This window comes from Conger conger, chromosome 14 (genome assembly GCF_963514075.1).
Source record: "Conger conger chromosome 14, fConCon1.1, whole genome shotgun sequence".
Classification (NCBI taxonomy): domain Eukaryota; kingdom Metazoa; phylum Chordata; class Actinopteri; order Anguilliformes; family Congridae; genus Conger; species Conger conger.
This window is the reverse complement of record NC_083773.1, coordinates 18086714-18102815: the sequence shown is the minus strand read 5'-3', so window position 1 is coordinate 18102815 and position 16102 is coordinate 18086714. Positions and strand designations below refer to the sequence as shown.

At 40.8% G+C, this 16102-nt stretch overlaps 3 protein-coding genes across 3 annotated transcripts in view; 1 reads left to right on the top strand and 2 right to left on the bottom strand.

Moving 5' to 3' along the window:
* Window positions 1-5476, bottom strand: part of LOC133109387 (ankyrin repeat and SAM domain-containing protein 1A-like) — a 61895-nt gene extending 56419 nt beyond the window's left edge. Inside the window, exon 1 of the mRNA XM_061218710.1 lies at window positions 5352-5476. Within this exon, the coding sequence (XP_061074694.1) occupies window positions 5352-5476 (125 nt within the window). The remainder of the gene's footprint in view (window positions 1-5351) is intronic.
* A 2326-nt stretch (window positions 5477-7802) lies between these two features.
* taf11 (TAF11 RNA polymerase II, TATA box binding protein (TBP)-associated factor) lies at window positions 7803-11766 on the top strand. Its single transcript, XM_061219695.1, has 6 exons — window positions 7803-7934; window positions 8337-8517; window positions 9271-9416; window positions 9528-9615; window positions 9719-9815; window positions 11090-11766. Exons 2-6 carry the CDS (start codon window positions 8359-8361, stop codon window positions 11218-11220), a joined length of 621 nt encoding a protein of 206 aa, XP_061075679.1. The 5' UTR covers window positions 7803-7934; window positions 8337-8358; the 3' UTR covers window positions 11221-11766.
* Window positions 11767-12309: 543 nt separating this feature from the next.
* snrpc (small nuclear ribonucleoprotein polypeptide C) lies at window positions 12310-16009 on the bottom strand. Its single transcript, XM_061219696.1, has 6 exons — window positions 15932-16009; window positions 14936-14978; window positions 14353-14461; window positions 13987-14076; window positions 13401-13505; window positions 12310-12920 (listed from the first exon to the last, which is right to left on the bottom strand). The coding sequence occupies exons 1-6, from the start codon at window positions 15937-15939 to the stop codon at window positions 12796-12798; spliced, it is 480 nt and encodes a 159-aa protein (XP_061075680.1). The 5' UTR covers window positions 15940-16009; the 3' UTR covers window positions 12310-12795.
* Between the last annotated feature and the right edge of the window lie 93 nt (window positions 16010-16102).

The following is a 16102-nucleotide window of genomic DNA, read 5'->3' as shown; positions in this document are numbered from 1 at the left end:
TCTCTTGTTTTGTTTTGGGGGTTTTTTTGGGGTGGATGGGGGACACTAACATTATAATATTTGAAGTTTTCCCAAATTTGTAGGGGGTAGAAGTGTCCCCCTGTGGCCCCAACCCCCAGGGTCAACACCCATGGCCACAGACAAACAAGGATCCCTCACCAGACCTCAGAGTGTATGTATCCAACCATTTACAACCAGTGCTCATTCAGCAAATGGCCCTGTTCATTCCTATTCCTTTGGTTCTTCAGAGGAGAAGCAGTAGAGGTCAACCTCACACAGCGGACAAGGTTCACTGATGTTCCTCTGCCGATGGTCAGAAACTCCAGGGCGCTGAGGGATAAGTGAGGATTTGTCCATTTTTTCTGAGCTTTAAAGTCAAAACTAACAACAGCCTTTGAGTCTCCCAGACATGGAGCAGCCTGATAAAAGCCTGACCACATGCAGAGAGATTTCCTCTGAACATATCTGCTGCAAACTGCCATAGAAAAAAGAAGATCTTTTCTCCACGACAGAAATGTCTTCCTTTTTTCTTTTAGTTAAAGTGTGTGTGTGTGTTGCAGTGTATCCTTAACTATCCCAAAGGGCCTGACAAAGCAAAGGAACTACAGGCAACTCGCCACAACTTCTGATTCTTACAAACTAATTACGATTTTCTCAATTTGACATTGAGTGAGAAAAAACTCCAGAAAGCAGTAAAACAGACAGATTAATTGCTCTCATCCTGGTAAATATAAACATTTTGGCCACTTATTCACACTACTCATAAGAGACCGCTATATTAAGGAGGAAAATATGGAGTGGATGCTTTTTATCTTCAGTTGGATGTTTTTTAACACAGTCATTTAAAATACTTTCAATTGAAGGCGAACAATATAAGTATAGTATACCAAAATGATCCTTGCGGTCTATTATTTACCAAAATGGTCTACACTGTGTATGATGTTCCAAAATGATCCCCACAGTGTATAGTATACCAAAATGGTGTTCACAGAGTATGGTATACCAAAATGGTCCCCACAGTGACCAACCTTACGTACCTTCACTGACTGGCTCAGCATTTTATGGGATGTTGCATTTTATGGGACTGCCAACCACAGATAATCCATGTACAACTGGGGAGGGTGTAGCACATCCCTGTCTATACACAGACAATCTGCACAGCACAACCCTTTCTATACACCGACAATCTGCACACCACAACCCCTTCCATACACAGACAATCTGGACACCACAACCCCTTCCATACACAGCCAAGCTGCACAGCACAACTGCCAGATGCTTGAGCCAACCCATCTTGTTTATTACAGTTGGCTAGATGTGTCACAGCACTGAAGTTCACTCAAGACAATCTCTTTGTTATTTACAGTGGCTGTAATACAGCGCTATTCGATGGAATACATAAGCATTGAAAATGTAGTTTTGTTAAATACGTAATTAAAAGTGTGTATATATGCACCATGCGATGTAAATATCCAATGAGTTAATTACTGATCCACTGATATTCAATCAATGAAAAGGTTTGGGGAGAATCCTTCCATGCTGAGGTGGGGAAGGGCACTTGGGGAACTGCTACAGGAGGTAAGAAAAGACAGACTACAGGTGCAAATGTGGGGCATTCTCAGGCAGACCCAGACACACAATAAGTAGGGCATTCTTATTCAGACCTCCATACTCAATAACTAGCGCATTGGTATCTATCGCCAAGCACACAATAACTAGTGCATTTTTATCATGACAAAAATACACAACTACTGCATTCTAATCTAGACCCATATAAGCAATAGTGAGTACATTGTCATCTAGGTCCACCTACACAATAACTCATGCATGCTCATCATATTTTAAATGGAAAAAACAGCTCATGAGCTCCTGCATTCCATTGAAAGCAAGATTTCTTCAGTTTTTTAGCATCAGACAAAACATGAACATTGGCTTCATTATGAGCCACAAACAGAGAAGGAATCACCAATGACACAAGGGCTCTCTAGAAACAAACGAATGACACATCCTCCTAACCAAATGACATACCAAAAGGGGTGATCTAATGGTTAGTAACCAACTGTCCTCTCTCAGGCTGGTAGTATGGGAAGATGATGAAGGAAGTAAAAAGGCTGTTTTTTTTTTTTTTCAAAAAACCGATGCCTGTTCATGTGAAAGCACCATATGTAACTCGAACAGCTTCCGTAATTCATCTTAGTGGATACTACTATAAGACACCAAGCTCTATAAGTCACAATTTATAAGTGCATCGGCCAAGAAAATAAACAGAAGTCAAGATGCTTAGCCATTATGGCGATGGCTTGTTCAATGAACAGTAAGCATCAAATGAACAACACAGACCCTGTTTCTATGGGATGAAAAACACTGGACTATATTAATATTATGTAAACACACAGCAATATCATGGCCAGTTCCTTACTGTAGGCTCATTCATATGGTGTCAGATATAATACTGATGCTGCCAGATATCACACTGAGTAGCTTCAGAATAAGAAAACCACAATGGCCCACATGAAATGGAGCTGAACAGTACGAGACCAAAGACCAGATCACAGACAGACGCTTTCATATGACTGTCTAAAACAAACACATTTGAAGACAGACGTGAAATCAATTGAAGCCTCCACACCATCATCGCCTGCAGGCAGAACGGCATGTTGCTCCATATACCAACAACGTCGAAAACGCCGTTGAAGACAGAAATACCACTGGAACCATGTTTTAGAGGCAGGGGCTGTCCAGGCAAAATGGCAGGGAAGGATTGTCAAAGAAAACAATATGGTTGTGAATCCCTCACACAGACACACACATATAGGCTATATAGTATAACTTTTTTCAAGGTCAAAGAAAAAGTTATATCACATTGCATACGCATTTATTGCTAGCATTCCCTGATGGCTATCATTTATTGGTGGACACATGCCAAAACCATCATCAGAATGCAAGCCAAATCCATTCAGCACTCTCAGTCAAATGTCCCGCTAATATTAATGAGACTGTCCACATTCCAAATTCTGTATTTAAATGAAATAACAATGCAGAGTAAGATTCTAAGGCTGTTTGTACAATACCCTTTGTGGCTTTAAACTAAAGATCAAGGAACAGCTAGGAATAGAAAAAAAAAATATATATATATATATTTAGGAAACACTGACCTAACAGTTCCAGGAACTGCTAATGATGGTAGGATTTGAGCGGAAGAGAGACGATGCTGCCAGACTCCTCCAAATTCAAACATATTTCTCGCTAAGCTTGCTAAGCTCATCATCTTGCCGGGGAACACTGCCAGCCATTAATCGGGTCTGGCAGACATAATCATACGATACAATGAGTGTTTCAGTCTGTTTCAGGCACTCTACAGTGGCAGTGGGGATGTAGTTGGGTGGGGTGGGGGTAGTGGTGGGGAGTGGGGGACTTGAGGTCCATCCCTGCAGAAAAAAGCAGCACAGAAGATGGTAGCATGGCAAAGCTAGGCTACGATGACTATAAGGCTACCAACACAATTGTTGATCTAGTTCATCTGCCAGCATGTCCATCGCATCTTCAGTATGACGAAGCTGTCCTACCAGCACAGCTATTTTCACAGCTTGACCATCTTAAAATTAGCCCTGCCATTGCCATGTTCAACCAGCAATAGGCCATTGTCAACCAGCTTGGGACTTATGCTACTCTATGCTATTTCACTATGGAAACTATGCAAGAATCAGAATTCCTATAAATGACTTTTACTGTACTTTACTCCAAGTACAATTTCTAAGAATATTTTGTGATTAATTCAATACAAATGTTTATATTATTTCCTCAAGGACAATCCAGGGGACAATATTTTTCAGTGAATATTGAAATAAGTGCTTTCTCAACATGTATATATGTTTCAGTATCAAGGCCTACCTAGCTTGTCAGAATAATTTCATCAGCACTGAATATCACATGATAGTGTGCACGAAAACGTCTGCCATATTTGGACATGGTTAGATAAAGCTTGTGGTTCTGGTTGTGTTTCAATGTGAAATATATAGCAAGAAGCAGCCACTTTCATATAAAAAAACTTTCTGTCCTGTGCAGTAGGTCAAAATGTTCTATTTTAGGAAAAAAATAATAAACATCATAGGCTACTTCATTTACGGATTATGCTCTCGTCTATTATTTAGTGAGTTCACCGAGGTAACTCTGAAACGACAGCAACACAATTTTACAAAAGTAGGTTACTGTAAATAAGTAAGGTTTGGAGTAGGCTGAAGGGCAGAGGTGCGTTTTTTTTTCCGCTTGTCCACAATCGGGCAAGTGATGTCGGTCCTCTCTTGCGCGCCCGGCTAGAGATGCTGTATAATGCCACCGGGCGCACACATTATTTACCCACAGTCAAGAGCACATTCGCTCAAATCGACGTGATCTCTCGTTTCACCCAAACAAAGCATTTCTGGATTGGATTCGTGCTCCATTCATCATTTAAAACAAGGTTCAATCTGCGGATGAGCAAAGTAAATGCATCGCTCGCTCGATAAGTGAAAGACTCACAAATCAGGAAGCCTCCACGAGATTGCACTGCAGGTAGCAATCACTTAAACGGAGGTAATCCATATGAAACAACATCGGTATAATTGTGACCCACTTCGCAATGACAGCTTCCTTTTCATTGGCTTCACCGTGACTATGACTTCTCAGCACGCCCCTTTACGGTATTACCTAATGTCTTCTGACAGATTTACGGCGAATTGCGAACGGGGTTCATGTCATATGTTAAAAAGCCACACAATTATATCGGATACCCTTTATTACTCGCTGGGCGTAGGCTATTTTAAAGTTAATAACACAACAATGACAGTCGTATGTAATATAGGCTAATGTTAAATTAAAAGGCCATTGTTTATTGACATTACATAAAACAGCTGGCGTGCAAGAAGCATTGCTGCTTAAATCTAGTTATATGTAAATTATTTATTTATCATCACTTTCCAACAACGCATTCCTCCGCGCGAGTAGGCTACAAGCCAGGCAACTGATATTAATATTTAAACACCAAGAGAAAAGGGAGATATATGCTAAGCTACTTTATAGCCAAAATAAAAGCAGTATAGTTAAGTAAATCTGTTGCTGTATGAAATTCACCAAGGTGCTGTACTAGCCTTTAACATGCTACATTGGGAGTGGTACGCAAACGAATGAAGCGCATGTCTCGTCCCTTGCAGATTTCAAAGTTAACATTTTTTTGTTGTTTCATATGTCCGAGGCAGAAATGAATTTTGAAGAACAGAAATACATTTTGAAAATGCGCTTCTTCCAGTCAGCTGCCTGTAACGCATCCCTTTGCCCTACCCGCTCAGCCTCCCGTCAGATTCTGTCCCTCTCACCTGAGTAGGCTGGATCTAGATCCACTACCGGTCCCTGCCGACTGGCGCCTCGCCGACAGAAGCTTCTCAACGGCGGCGAGATTCCCAGTGCGGGCCGCCTCTAGCAGCTCCTGCTCCTTCCCCATCTTAGCCGGAGAAAAAAAGAGGGGAAGAAAGGGGCTTGGTAGCTACAGCAGCAGCAGCAGCAGTTTTTTTTTTTTTTTTGGGGGGGGGGGGGGGGGGGGGGGCGTGGAATTCCTTTATGTTTGTCGGCCAAACTAAAAGAGCGTATCAGTACTGAATGAACAGTTCCATCATGCAATATCGCCGAACACTGCACGGCTGGTCCATGCTCGCTCCGCAGTGGAAGCTACAGCCGTAACAGCAGCAGCTGTATGATCCCGTAGCTCCAGGCAAAGTTTCTTATTAGCATAAAAACATAATTCTATTGCCGCTACCAATACGTCACTTCCTGGGGTCAGCGCTTCTACATGCGTCATACAGTAACATTTTTATGTCATTTTATAACTCTTTGCAGTGCCCGTAAAATGTCCATTGCTCTTGAGTTGCACTGCACTATAAGGCTATATGTAATAACATTTAAAAGCATTAAACACAGCACCGACTATTTTATGCAAGAATAAGAATAAACATAAACATGAATCATAAATGAAAACGTAATTACCTTTGGGATATGGTGTGGTAACTATGCGTGACTGACACCTTTCATGGAATTACCATTTGCAAGCTAGCCATCATACTTCTGCAGTGAATGCATTTGTTCAATTTATAGTAGCACATACAAATTATTTCTGGAGATGAATATGATAATTAAACAGCTCATTTGCTCTATGTTGGTTAATTGTCACATAAATAAAAAACCTGGCAATAAGCAAAATATAAGTGCAGCATTATCTTTTAGTGGTCTTAAATGGATTGTTCAGAGATTTATTTCCAAATGTAGTATTAATAGCAGTGGCGTCACCAGCATCGGGCTTCCGGGGCTTCAGGCGGGAATCTTTTTTGACTCGTCCCGAAAGTTTTTTGGTGTTCTCGCTGTGTGCATAGTTGTTTGCTAACTATTAAATGCATCAATCTGGTGTAAATATACTATTAAAATACTGAGACCATGACCTCATATGCACACACACATATACAAAAAAAACTTTAAAAAAATACTGAGGTTATGACCTCAGTGTCCTCAATGGTAGTTACGAGCCTGCAGACTGATTAACATTACAGCATTACAGCCCCAAATGTATTCAAACCTTGGTGACGCCCCTGATTAATAGCATGTTAAAAATTACCAACATAAACAGTTGTTGCTCCATGTCCCTTACCCACTGCATCAGCAAGTAATAATAACAATAATAATAATAATAATAATAATAATAATAAGAAGAAGAAGAAGAAGAAGAAGAAGAAGAAGAAGAAGAAGAAGAAGAAGAAGAAGAATAGCCATAATAAAACTATGTTATTTCGCTGAAGCGTTTATACGAAGGGACTGACAGTTGATTAGACTAAGCAGGGGATAATCTCCCCAGGAGCAATGTGGGGTTAAGGGCTTTGATCAAGGGACCAACAGCTATGCAGATCTTTTTGTGACTACAACAGGGCTTGAAGTCATGTTTGTATTTTGAGGAAAGATGGCAACATCACAACTGACTACTTATTAAATGTGCAGAATATCAAGCTAAATATTTTACTCCAAAATGACAGTGACCCTAGGGTTTAATAGGTACCAAAGGGCTATGTGGCTAAACTCCTTGGCAGAGTCGGCCTACAGTAACTGCACAGTAAAATAAACAGTAAAATAAACTGGAATGGCACACACAGAACTTTGCATTTTCAGTAGAATCAGAGGTATTTCTCTTTCTTCTTAATGCTCCAAATAGTTAATTTTGGTAAGCATATATTGTTTGGCCTGTCTCTGACTGATTTTTATTTATTCATCAGCCTCAAAATGGCTTCTTTGACTGTCATTGGCACAACTCTGATAATTGGTGACAAACACCAATAAGACTCCAAAAAGTCAAGAATCAAGACTTGATACTGAAAGAACTTATATTATGGCATCCTGAAATGGCCGGACAATGTATAAAAACAATCTACCGGGTGAAACCAAAATGTATGTAAATAAATTAGTAAGTTAATAAAGCACTTTAACCATATGTGAACAGCTTGCTTACGTATCTAAAATTGTGGAGTACTAGAGAGCCAAATCAAGAAAAATATGCCTTTGTCCCAAGACTTATGAAGCCTGTAGTGACTGGCCTGGAAAGTATAATTATTTAGTATTAATAGAGTAAAGCACTGTGAGATGTTGTATACGAGCTTCGTCTTGGCATTCTTAATCATTCTTTAGTTAACTCAAGGAGAGACGTGTTGGTTGAAAGTCATATTTCAATTACCTGTTTCAAATGTCCCCAAATTTACAGCGCTTTCAACCGACTGCTGATTGGTCAGGTTTTGGCAAACCTTTGTTTGGCAGGACGTGACGTATAGTTTGCCGGAAGAGGAACCACTCAGTGAAGTTGTTGTGCCAGTTGCTGGTGGTTTAATGAAGCCTAATGAAGCCATTGATTCAGTAGCTATTTAATAAGGGTTCGTACGTCTAAATATTTAGATACATAAATGTATACGTGACTAGAGGGAATTTGCATGACCGCTAAACCCAACAGTAGTTCGAACTAGCTAACTATATAGACCTGCTTAGCAGGTCAGCTAGCCTCGCTCTGTAGCTAACGCAAGCTTTCCATATAACGGATTCATTATTTTCTGGATCGCTTGTTAAGTAGCTGCACAGTTGTCATACCGAAATGTTTTCTACCCTGGTTTGTGGATAGCTAGCTTGTAAATGATATAGTTAGCAAGTGTCTTGATTAGCTATGTAGCTAGCTTCATATTTACGCCAAACGTTATTACAGTGTATTGTTTAGCTCAGTAGGCGAATTATCCTGATGCACACCTCGCTCTGACTAATAGTTAAGTTGCACTTAATTTTAGTGATAAAGGCGACCTGAGAGCAATGGCAGACCCGGCTCAGGTGAAGAAGGAAGTGGGTTCGGAGTCGGTGTTGAACCCGGAGCAACACCCGAGTACGGAGGATGATGCTCCTGTGGCCGAGAGCACAGCGGCAACAGAGTCCGCTTCTCTACTCTCCCAAGAGAAAGAGGGCGATAAAACGGTATCCAGAAATCGACAATTAACTTATGTTGTAGCACATATTTGTTATATAGTTTCCTAAAATAGCCATACCAGTCAACTAAAACATTGTATTGCTTACGGTGTAGTGTTGCATGCTGTTTTTTTTTTGTTGAGTAAAAGCATATCTTCTATATTTAAAAACATATGAGAATGCAAATTCACAGAATATGTATGCACTGCTGAAGTGGGTTGAGGAAAGATAATGACTGTGGCTATGTTGCCTATACCCTAGTGCTGGTGTGCACAGCAAGGGCCGATCTGTTTCGGAATTTTGTGGCAACTTCATCTCTTAATTATTTAATTAGCTCAGTCATATCTAAATATGATAGGTATATAAGCACCAGTTGCAGTCACAGACTGCAGGTGTATCCTAACAGTCTTACTGTGATCCAGTACAGGAGTGAACCAGTGTAGTTTATAGAGTGGTCAGAAAACTAAAATTAAGGTAATTGGTAGGAACAAAAACCAGCACGTAGATCAGCCCTTCAGGACCGGAGTTGTGCACCCCTGCCCTCGTGGCTAAGGTGCCTATAGCCTAGTGGCTAAGGTGCTTGACTGGGACCTGGGGTGGTTAAAGACCCAGTCTAGCCACAGTAAGATCTTTGCAACTGTTGGGCCCTCAACCCCACATTGCTCCCAGAGGGATTGCCCCCCCGCTTAGTCCAATCGACTGTAAGTAGTGTTGGAGAAAAGCGTCAGCTAAATAACTATCTTAACCCTCTATCCACCCCAGGAGATGTTCAAGGACTCCGTGGCGGGGGATGAGGGAGAGGGTTCCTCGGGTTTTAACCAAACTCCAGCCAAAAAAATGAAAGTGGAGCCGGAGAAGAAAAAGGAGAAACGGCAGAAGGTTGACGAGGACGAGATTCAGAAGATGCAGTGAGTCCAGCGTTGGCATGGAGACGTATCAATGTGTTGGTTTGTTTTGTCAGCGGTGTCAATGACCTGTGATAATAAGAAGTTACAAATGTTGTGTTTTGTTCCACTCAGGGTTCTGGTATCGTCTTTCTCTGAAGAGCAGCTGAACCGCTACGAGATGTACAGACGTTCTGCTTTCCCGAAGGCAGCTATCAAACGTGTAAGACAAGGGGCACGGTGCCATACATGCATATCATTACAATTTAATACCTTTTGGCAGTTAAGTGCATAATGCTAATTCTGGATTTGTGTATTTGTATTAGCTGATTCAGTCCATCACCGGATCTTCAGTCTCGCAAAACGTGGTCATCGCAATGTCTGGAATCTCAAAGGTCTTTGTTGGGGAGGTGGTTGAGGAAGGTGAGTGACTGTGACATCATCAGCATGGGACAGTAAAGTGGATCAGCACATGGAGAGTGTTTGTGAGCATGCGTCTGTGAAGGACTCACACAGGGTTCTCTGTGAAATAATTCCCCCTTTTCATAATATGTAATATTTCATAAATTGCATATTTTGAATTCCAGGTCATTTATACCTTGTATACACATTTTTCAGAATATTGTGGTATGTGGAATTATGAATTATTCATTTATACTAAACAACTGCAGCACATGTTATATAAATCCATTTTATTATGAATTCACAATTGAGAATTAATTCCAAGTGCTCGTTATATAGCCACTGCACTGCAGCCGGAAGGGAAAACTGAGATACTGGGATGGAAAAATCATCATCGCTTCAACCACAGCATTGTGTGAAGTTTAAACCTTGATCTGAAAAGGCTTGGGTTAAGCTGTGTAAATTGTGGGGACAGCTGTGCTGTTTCTGCGATGCTCTAACCTTGTACCCAGTAAACATACCCTCATTATTAGTTGGTATGAGTTTTTACAATAGATGTTCCCACTTAGCAACAGATTGCAGCTGCCTCAAAACCTGTTTGCTGAAGTGCATAGTGAGAACCACAACACAGGAGGGAAAAGCACATGGCAGTTTCTAAAGACTGATCTGCCTAATCCAGGTCCTTTTAAGACTGGCTTTATAAATGAGCCACAGCGAACCGGATCAATAGATACAAACCTCCAGAGCCTCGTTTCCCGTTATGATAGAACTTGAGTGTGAGGAACGGTCCACCAATTGATTGTAGGGTTGTTTTCCCACTGAAGTCATCATTAAGTGCTTCCTTCAGGGCATTGGTCCACCTTTTAGTGTACATAATGACATTTAAATGATGTTCTTGCGTTCAGTGCTTGACGGGAGTTTGCACCAGTGTCATCTTTATTGACAAAGTTTAATAAACAGTTTGATGTATAAATTAATGTGCATGTGGAAACGAGATCAATGGGATGCAAAGATTCTTAGCTCAAATTTGATTTAGTTCTCAAGTTTCAAATATGAAAAACAACCAAATTAAGAGAGTAAACTGATATATGTATATATAATTATCAAAACATTTAGCTTGTCATAATTCCATTATGTCAATATAAAAACTGTTTGGCCAGCCTTACAATGATGGTTTACCCCAAATGTTTTTCTTACTACTTTGAGTAGAATTAAACTGTGGGATGCCCAAAGCACTTTTTTTTTTTTTTTTTTTCATTTCTCACTGGTGAACGTTTTTTTTTAATGCTGTGCAGCTCTGGACGTCTGTGAAAAATGGGGTGAGACCCCACCCCTGCAGCCGAAACACATGAGGGAGGCGGTGAGGAGACTGAAGAGCAGGGACCAGATCCCAAACACCAAGCACAAGACCATCCTTTTCCACTGAGTGCAGTCCAAGGATGAACCCAAGAGGAACCTTCTGGATTTAATGGGGGCTTGTCTGGCAATGGCAGTCCGTGAAATGTTGAGAAGACCTGATCTTGGCAACGCAGATTTGTCATCACACTGCTCTCTGCAGTCTAGATACCCCAATGTAACATTGTGGACGAGTGCTTGTTTGTCAACGGAGGGGAAAAAAGCAAGCCCTAATTATTTATGGACCACAAGAGCCACCTTGGTGAAGGCATACATTTACAGACAGTCGTGGGGTTATGGAATTGCCAAATTGCAAAACGGCACAGGGATATTAGTATTCTGTAGAATTGTACTTTCCTTTTTGTATGCTACGTAAATGGGACTTCACATGTTTCCATAAGAAAAGGTGTACTGATATCAATGTTTTAGTACTGTAATATTCGTCATGAAGCATCAGAGTGACAAGCCAGTTTTCTACCTTTGTTTTTTAATCAGTTCCTCACATAACATGGTTGTGTGTGACTGTTTTTGTATGATTTTACCACTAAAATGTCATTAAAGTTTTTGTTTGAATTGATGCATTGGAATCACTTTGAGATTACCTAACCAACCAGTTGCATAACTGGCTACAAGCACCCAGTTAAATTCCATTCATAATGCACCAACCATTTGTCTAAAGTGAAGAATTTTAAGTGAAAAACATTCATGGGAAGAAACACCGTTCTCCACTTTTAAGTCACTCGGGATAAGGGCATCTGCCAAAGTCATCACAATGCAAGAGAACAACTTGATTAGAGGACTCATTGTGTATTCTTATGCTACTAGGATTAGCCAACTAGCAATGCACTGGGATAGGTAAACTCACCTTAATCAAATTCACACCACTGACACCGTTAGTACTCCTAATTTGTACAAATAATCACAATCTGAAGATGGATTAAAATTTTGTTCCAAAAGTCTTGGGATTCTGTCATACCAAAATCTAAAACTTGATGGAAAATATGTATTAAAAGATTTTTTTATACATATATATTTTTTTACCCATAAATAGAAAGGTCACATCATAATATTTAACAACTGTTAAACATGCTTCACTGTAAGGGTATGGAATACAAATTCATCACAAAAGAAATACTCATTTTATTTCTTAAAAAAGGATGACAGGGGAAATCCATTCTGCCATATCACTTCTGTAAAGACATGTTACTTAGTAAAAACCAGCGTCTCTTAAAAATAAAGTAAAATGATGTGGTAGCATCTTGACTTTGATCACAATGGTAAAAATAAAGGACTTAAAAAAATAAAAAAAATACATTCCATCTGTAAATCCCCAATTGGATAAGCTGGATTGTACATTTTGGCAAAATGCATCACTGTTTGCCACAATGACCAGGCCGAGAAAATCAACATCGAAAAAGGGAGAAACTGAAAATGTTTGTCGCTGCCACCCTCAGAGCGGACTGCTTCTATGGTTTTAGGCCAATCAAAAATAGAAAACACCGCTAAAGGAGAAAACCCTGCAAATGTCATTTAGGGGAATCTGAGTTAGCTTGGGACATCTGAACTGGAACAAAAAATAAAGGGCATTTGTTGAAAAACGGTGGGCTTATCTGTCGGGTCTAGCCATGCCAGGCCTGACAGCGAGCATCATGGGACGTGCCGGGGGGCGCATCATGTGTGGTCCGGGCATCATCTGCATCGGCCCTCCCATTGGAGGTCGCATACCAGGGCCTGCGAGGTGGAGAGAAACGATTGGGTTTTTATAAAAAGATTTCAGCCATTTAGACGCTCTTATCCAAAGTAACTTACACGGATAACTTATTTTATTTTTTATACAGCTCGTTATGCCTACTGCTGCAAGTCACAGCTAGTTTTTACCATAATGGTGTCCAAGCCAAAGGCAAAGTTTCACAGCAGTGGACAATAAAACATCTATCAGTCCAAGGATAAATGTACCGTGAAACTAAAATAAAAAGCACTTTAAAGAAAAGCTGTAACGGAAGTTACAGCAGCACTTATCCATCCACTTCCTGGAAAACTTGAATTTAGATTTCACGTCCTCATGTACCAGTGGGCGTGTATGTCAGTCAAATGTCTTGTCAATTTTCTGTTTCCCTCCAATCAATATCCTAGTGGTGCGCATCGTCATTTGACTACAGACAAATTCTTTAAACTCGTCAGTGCCAGTGGCTGGAGGTTGGGGCATCTTACCTGGGCCCCCGGGCATCATGCCATGTGGAGGTGGGCCCATCATCGGCATCATTGGAGGACCACCCATAGGGGGCGCCGGCAGCATCCCAGGCCGTGGTGGCCCACCTGAGGAGAAAAAGGGCTCAGCATTACACAACCTGCTTTCTATTGCAAAGTTAAACATGGAATAGGCAGAGTTAATCCTTTAGATCATTTTACTTATTTTTCACATTCTGTGCTTGTAATATGTAGCATGGTGAGGACATGGTTAAACAAAGCCAATACTTGTCAAGATTCTCTTTTCAGAAAGGCCTTCAAGAAGCACTCTATGGGAACAAATTGAAAAAGCACAATAGATTAACAAATAACAGTACAGTAGTTTGACAGTACAGTAGTTAATTTTCAAAATTCATAAAAATTGACATCACAAACATGGGCCTTAATTTCTAACATCTTTCCATTTTGCTCAACAGGAAAATTAGTCAGGAGAAACAACCCTTGTGGTATCCACTACACATCCACAGGCAGAACTGTGTCCAAACTTGGCTGGTACTGTATGTGGCCGATGCAGAGCTGGAAGAGGACACTGCTGCAGGAGATAACTTACTGATGTTTGGAGGCGGGAGCATGGCACCACCTGGGGGCGGGGCTCCAGGAAAAGGTGTGGCGGGAATCTTCCCCTGCTGGAAGGCGGCGGCTAAGGACACACAGGAGAAAAGCATGAGCATCCCTTTACATGCACACACACACGCACGCACACACACATGCAAAAAAACACAATACTTCCCATTAAATACACAACTGTACAAATGGGAACTGTGTCAAACAAACTATGTAAAGGCATAGGTTGAAGTTGTAATTGAATTAAGTTACAATGGCACACAACACTCTTAATGTATGATTCAGACAGGTCAGGTCACCATGGAAGCACTCTGACAAACAGCTGCCAGTGTTCTTTTCTCTGCCCACTCACTAGTCTTGTCGATGAGGCTCTGTGCCTGCTCCTCCATCCACTTCTGGTAGTAGTCCTTCACATTCTCCTTGTGCTTTCGCCCGCTACAGTGGGTCTTTCTCACAGACGGCTGCCGATAAACCCATCCACGAGTCATTAAAGCACTCAAGAAATTACAAGTCATAGCTAAGACAGCGTGTTCCAATAACGCCGTCATTCTGCTCAGATACTATGAATTATTCACAGTAAACAGCTCTATCACATTATACAGGTGCCATAGTTTAATGAGTTTTTGTGGTTCTTCAGAGAGAGCAACAGGGAACTACAGGACCAAAGACCAGAGCAGTGAAAGGGCCGTTATGCTGCGCTTAAAACTCCTAATTTTCCCCATTTATTTGTGCAGTTTTGCAAATGAGAGCAAATATTGGTCATTTAAAATGTTATATAAAGTAATCATTAATTAATTAAAATGAATTTCAATTTTCAGAAGTAACTGATTAAAGATTATCACTCAGGCCACGAGTCAAGCAAACTTTACACCAAATACACCTTCAGAAGAAACTAATTTCCAATGATTACTATAAAGCAGAGACAGAAAACTTACCGAGTCATGTGTAAGGTAGGTGTCACAGTAGTCACAGTAGAACCTTAGCAGAAAAAGGTAGGATTATGTTTAGTCAGACTTAATCTCATTTAGATACAAAAATATCACAAAAATGTACACTTGCGGGTCCTCATAGCTACCTTACCATTGGTATCATGGTAAATGGCTGGCCAAAGCGCATTCACGCATTCACACACCAACGGCGATTGGCTGCCATGCAAGGTACCAATCATCATAAAGATAAAAGCTAAAAGCTGAAACTATGGAGATTGCACAACTTTTATTTTAAGGCCATTCATACAAAACTTTCAGATCTAATTTTTGAACCCTCAGTGTGATTCTTTGGAGCACTTCTCAGAAGCTCAGAACAAGCGAAGAGAACGCAGAAAATGACTATCAAGTTTTGTACTAAAACAATGAATTCTACGTTTAAATCCAGTTAAGGTCCATGGTGGTTATGCAGTGTGCAAATAACATGTGAAATTAACATGGGCTAGCTGCAGTGAACCAGTAATTGGGAGTGATATCCAGCATTAGTCACCTACTCAGCCTGGTCCCCTAAAACATTGCGTAATCGATCCAGGTACAATGCAGAAACATCAGCCAGCAATGTGTTTATGTAAATTGCTAAGGCTAACTGAAGCAGAAGTTCACAATACTAACCCAAGAACTAAACTCAGCTAGGTAACGTTAAATGGTTAGCGACTAGATTCGGTTGCCTGGTGAGATACCCCAGCATAGGTTAATTAGTTTGTCTGATACTGGGCCACCGAATCTGGCAGATTATCACATTAGACTGCTAGCTAACTAGCTGAACCAACACCAACGACACCAATTACAGAGAGATGCAAGCAGAAAGACTCATTCACTGAAACCCACCCGCGGTAAACAAAGAGACTATGTAACGGCTATACGCTAACCATAAGATAATGGCTAGATAAGTACGCAAAATATACAATTGTTCAAACAAAATAATTAAAGATAGAAAATACCCACTTCGGCATTGCTACACCACTCTTCCCACTCTTCTCATAAAAAGCCGCTCTTCCTGTGCACCAAACGGAAGTGTGGATCTTAAACTGTAGCTTTTCAAGCAGCGCAGTAGGTGTCGTTATAAACTGCAGCGCTACCTACAGACCTGTGTGCGTAAATGCTCGGTAGTGTTAA

Coding starts and splice junctions, on each gene's coding strand:
- taf11 (XM_061219695.1), top strand. CDS start 8,359: ATGGCAGACCCGGCTCAGGTGAAGAAGGAAGTGGGTTCGGAGTCGGTG. Junction 9,417..9,527: donor GACGAGATTCAGAAGATGCA/GTGAGTCCAGCG, acceptor TGTTCCACTCAG/GGTTCTGGTATCGTCTTTCT. Junction 9,816..11,089: donor TGGGGAGGTGGTTGAGGAAG/GTGAGTGACTGT, acceptor AATGCTGTGCAG/CTCTGGACGTCTGTGAAAAA.
- snrpc (XM_061219696.1), bottom strand. Junction 14,077..14,352: donor GAGCCTCATCGACAAGACTA/GTGAGTGGGCAG, acceptor GTGTGTCCTTAG/CCGCCGCCTTCCAGCAGGGG. Junction 12,921..13,400: donor CATGATGCCCGGGGGCCCAG/GTAAGATGCCCC, acceptor TCCACCTCGCAG/GCCCTGGTATGCGACCTCCA.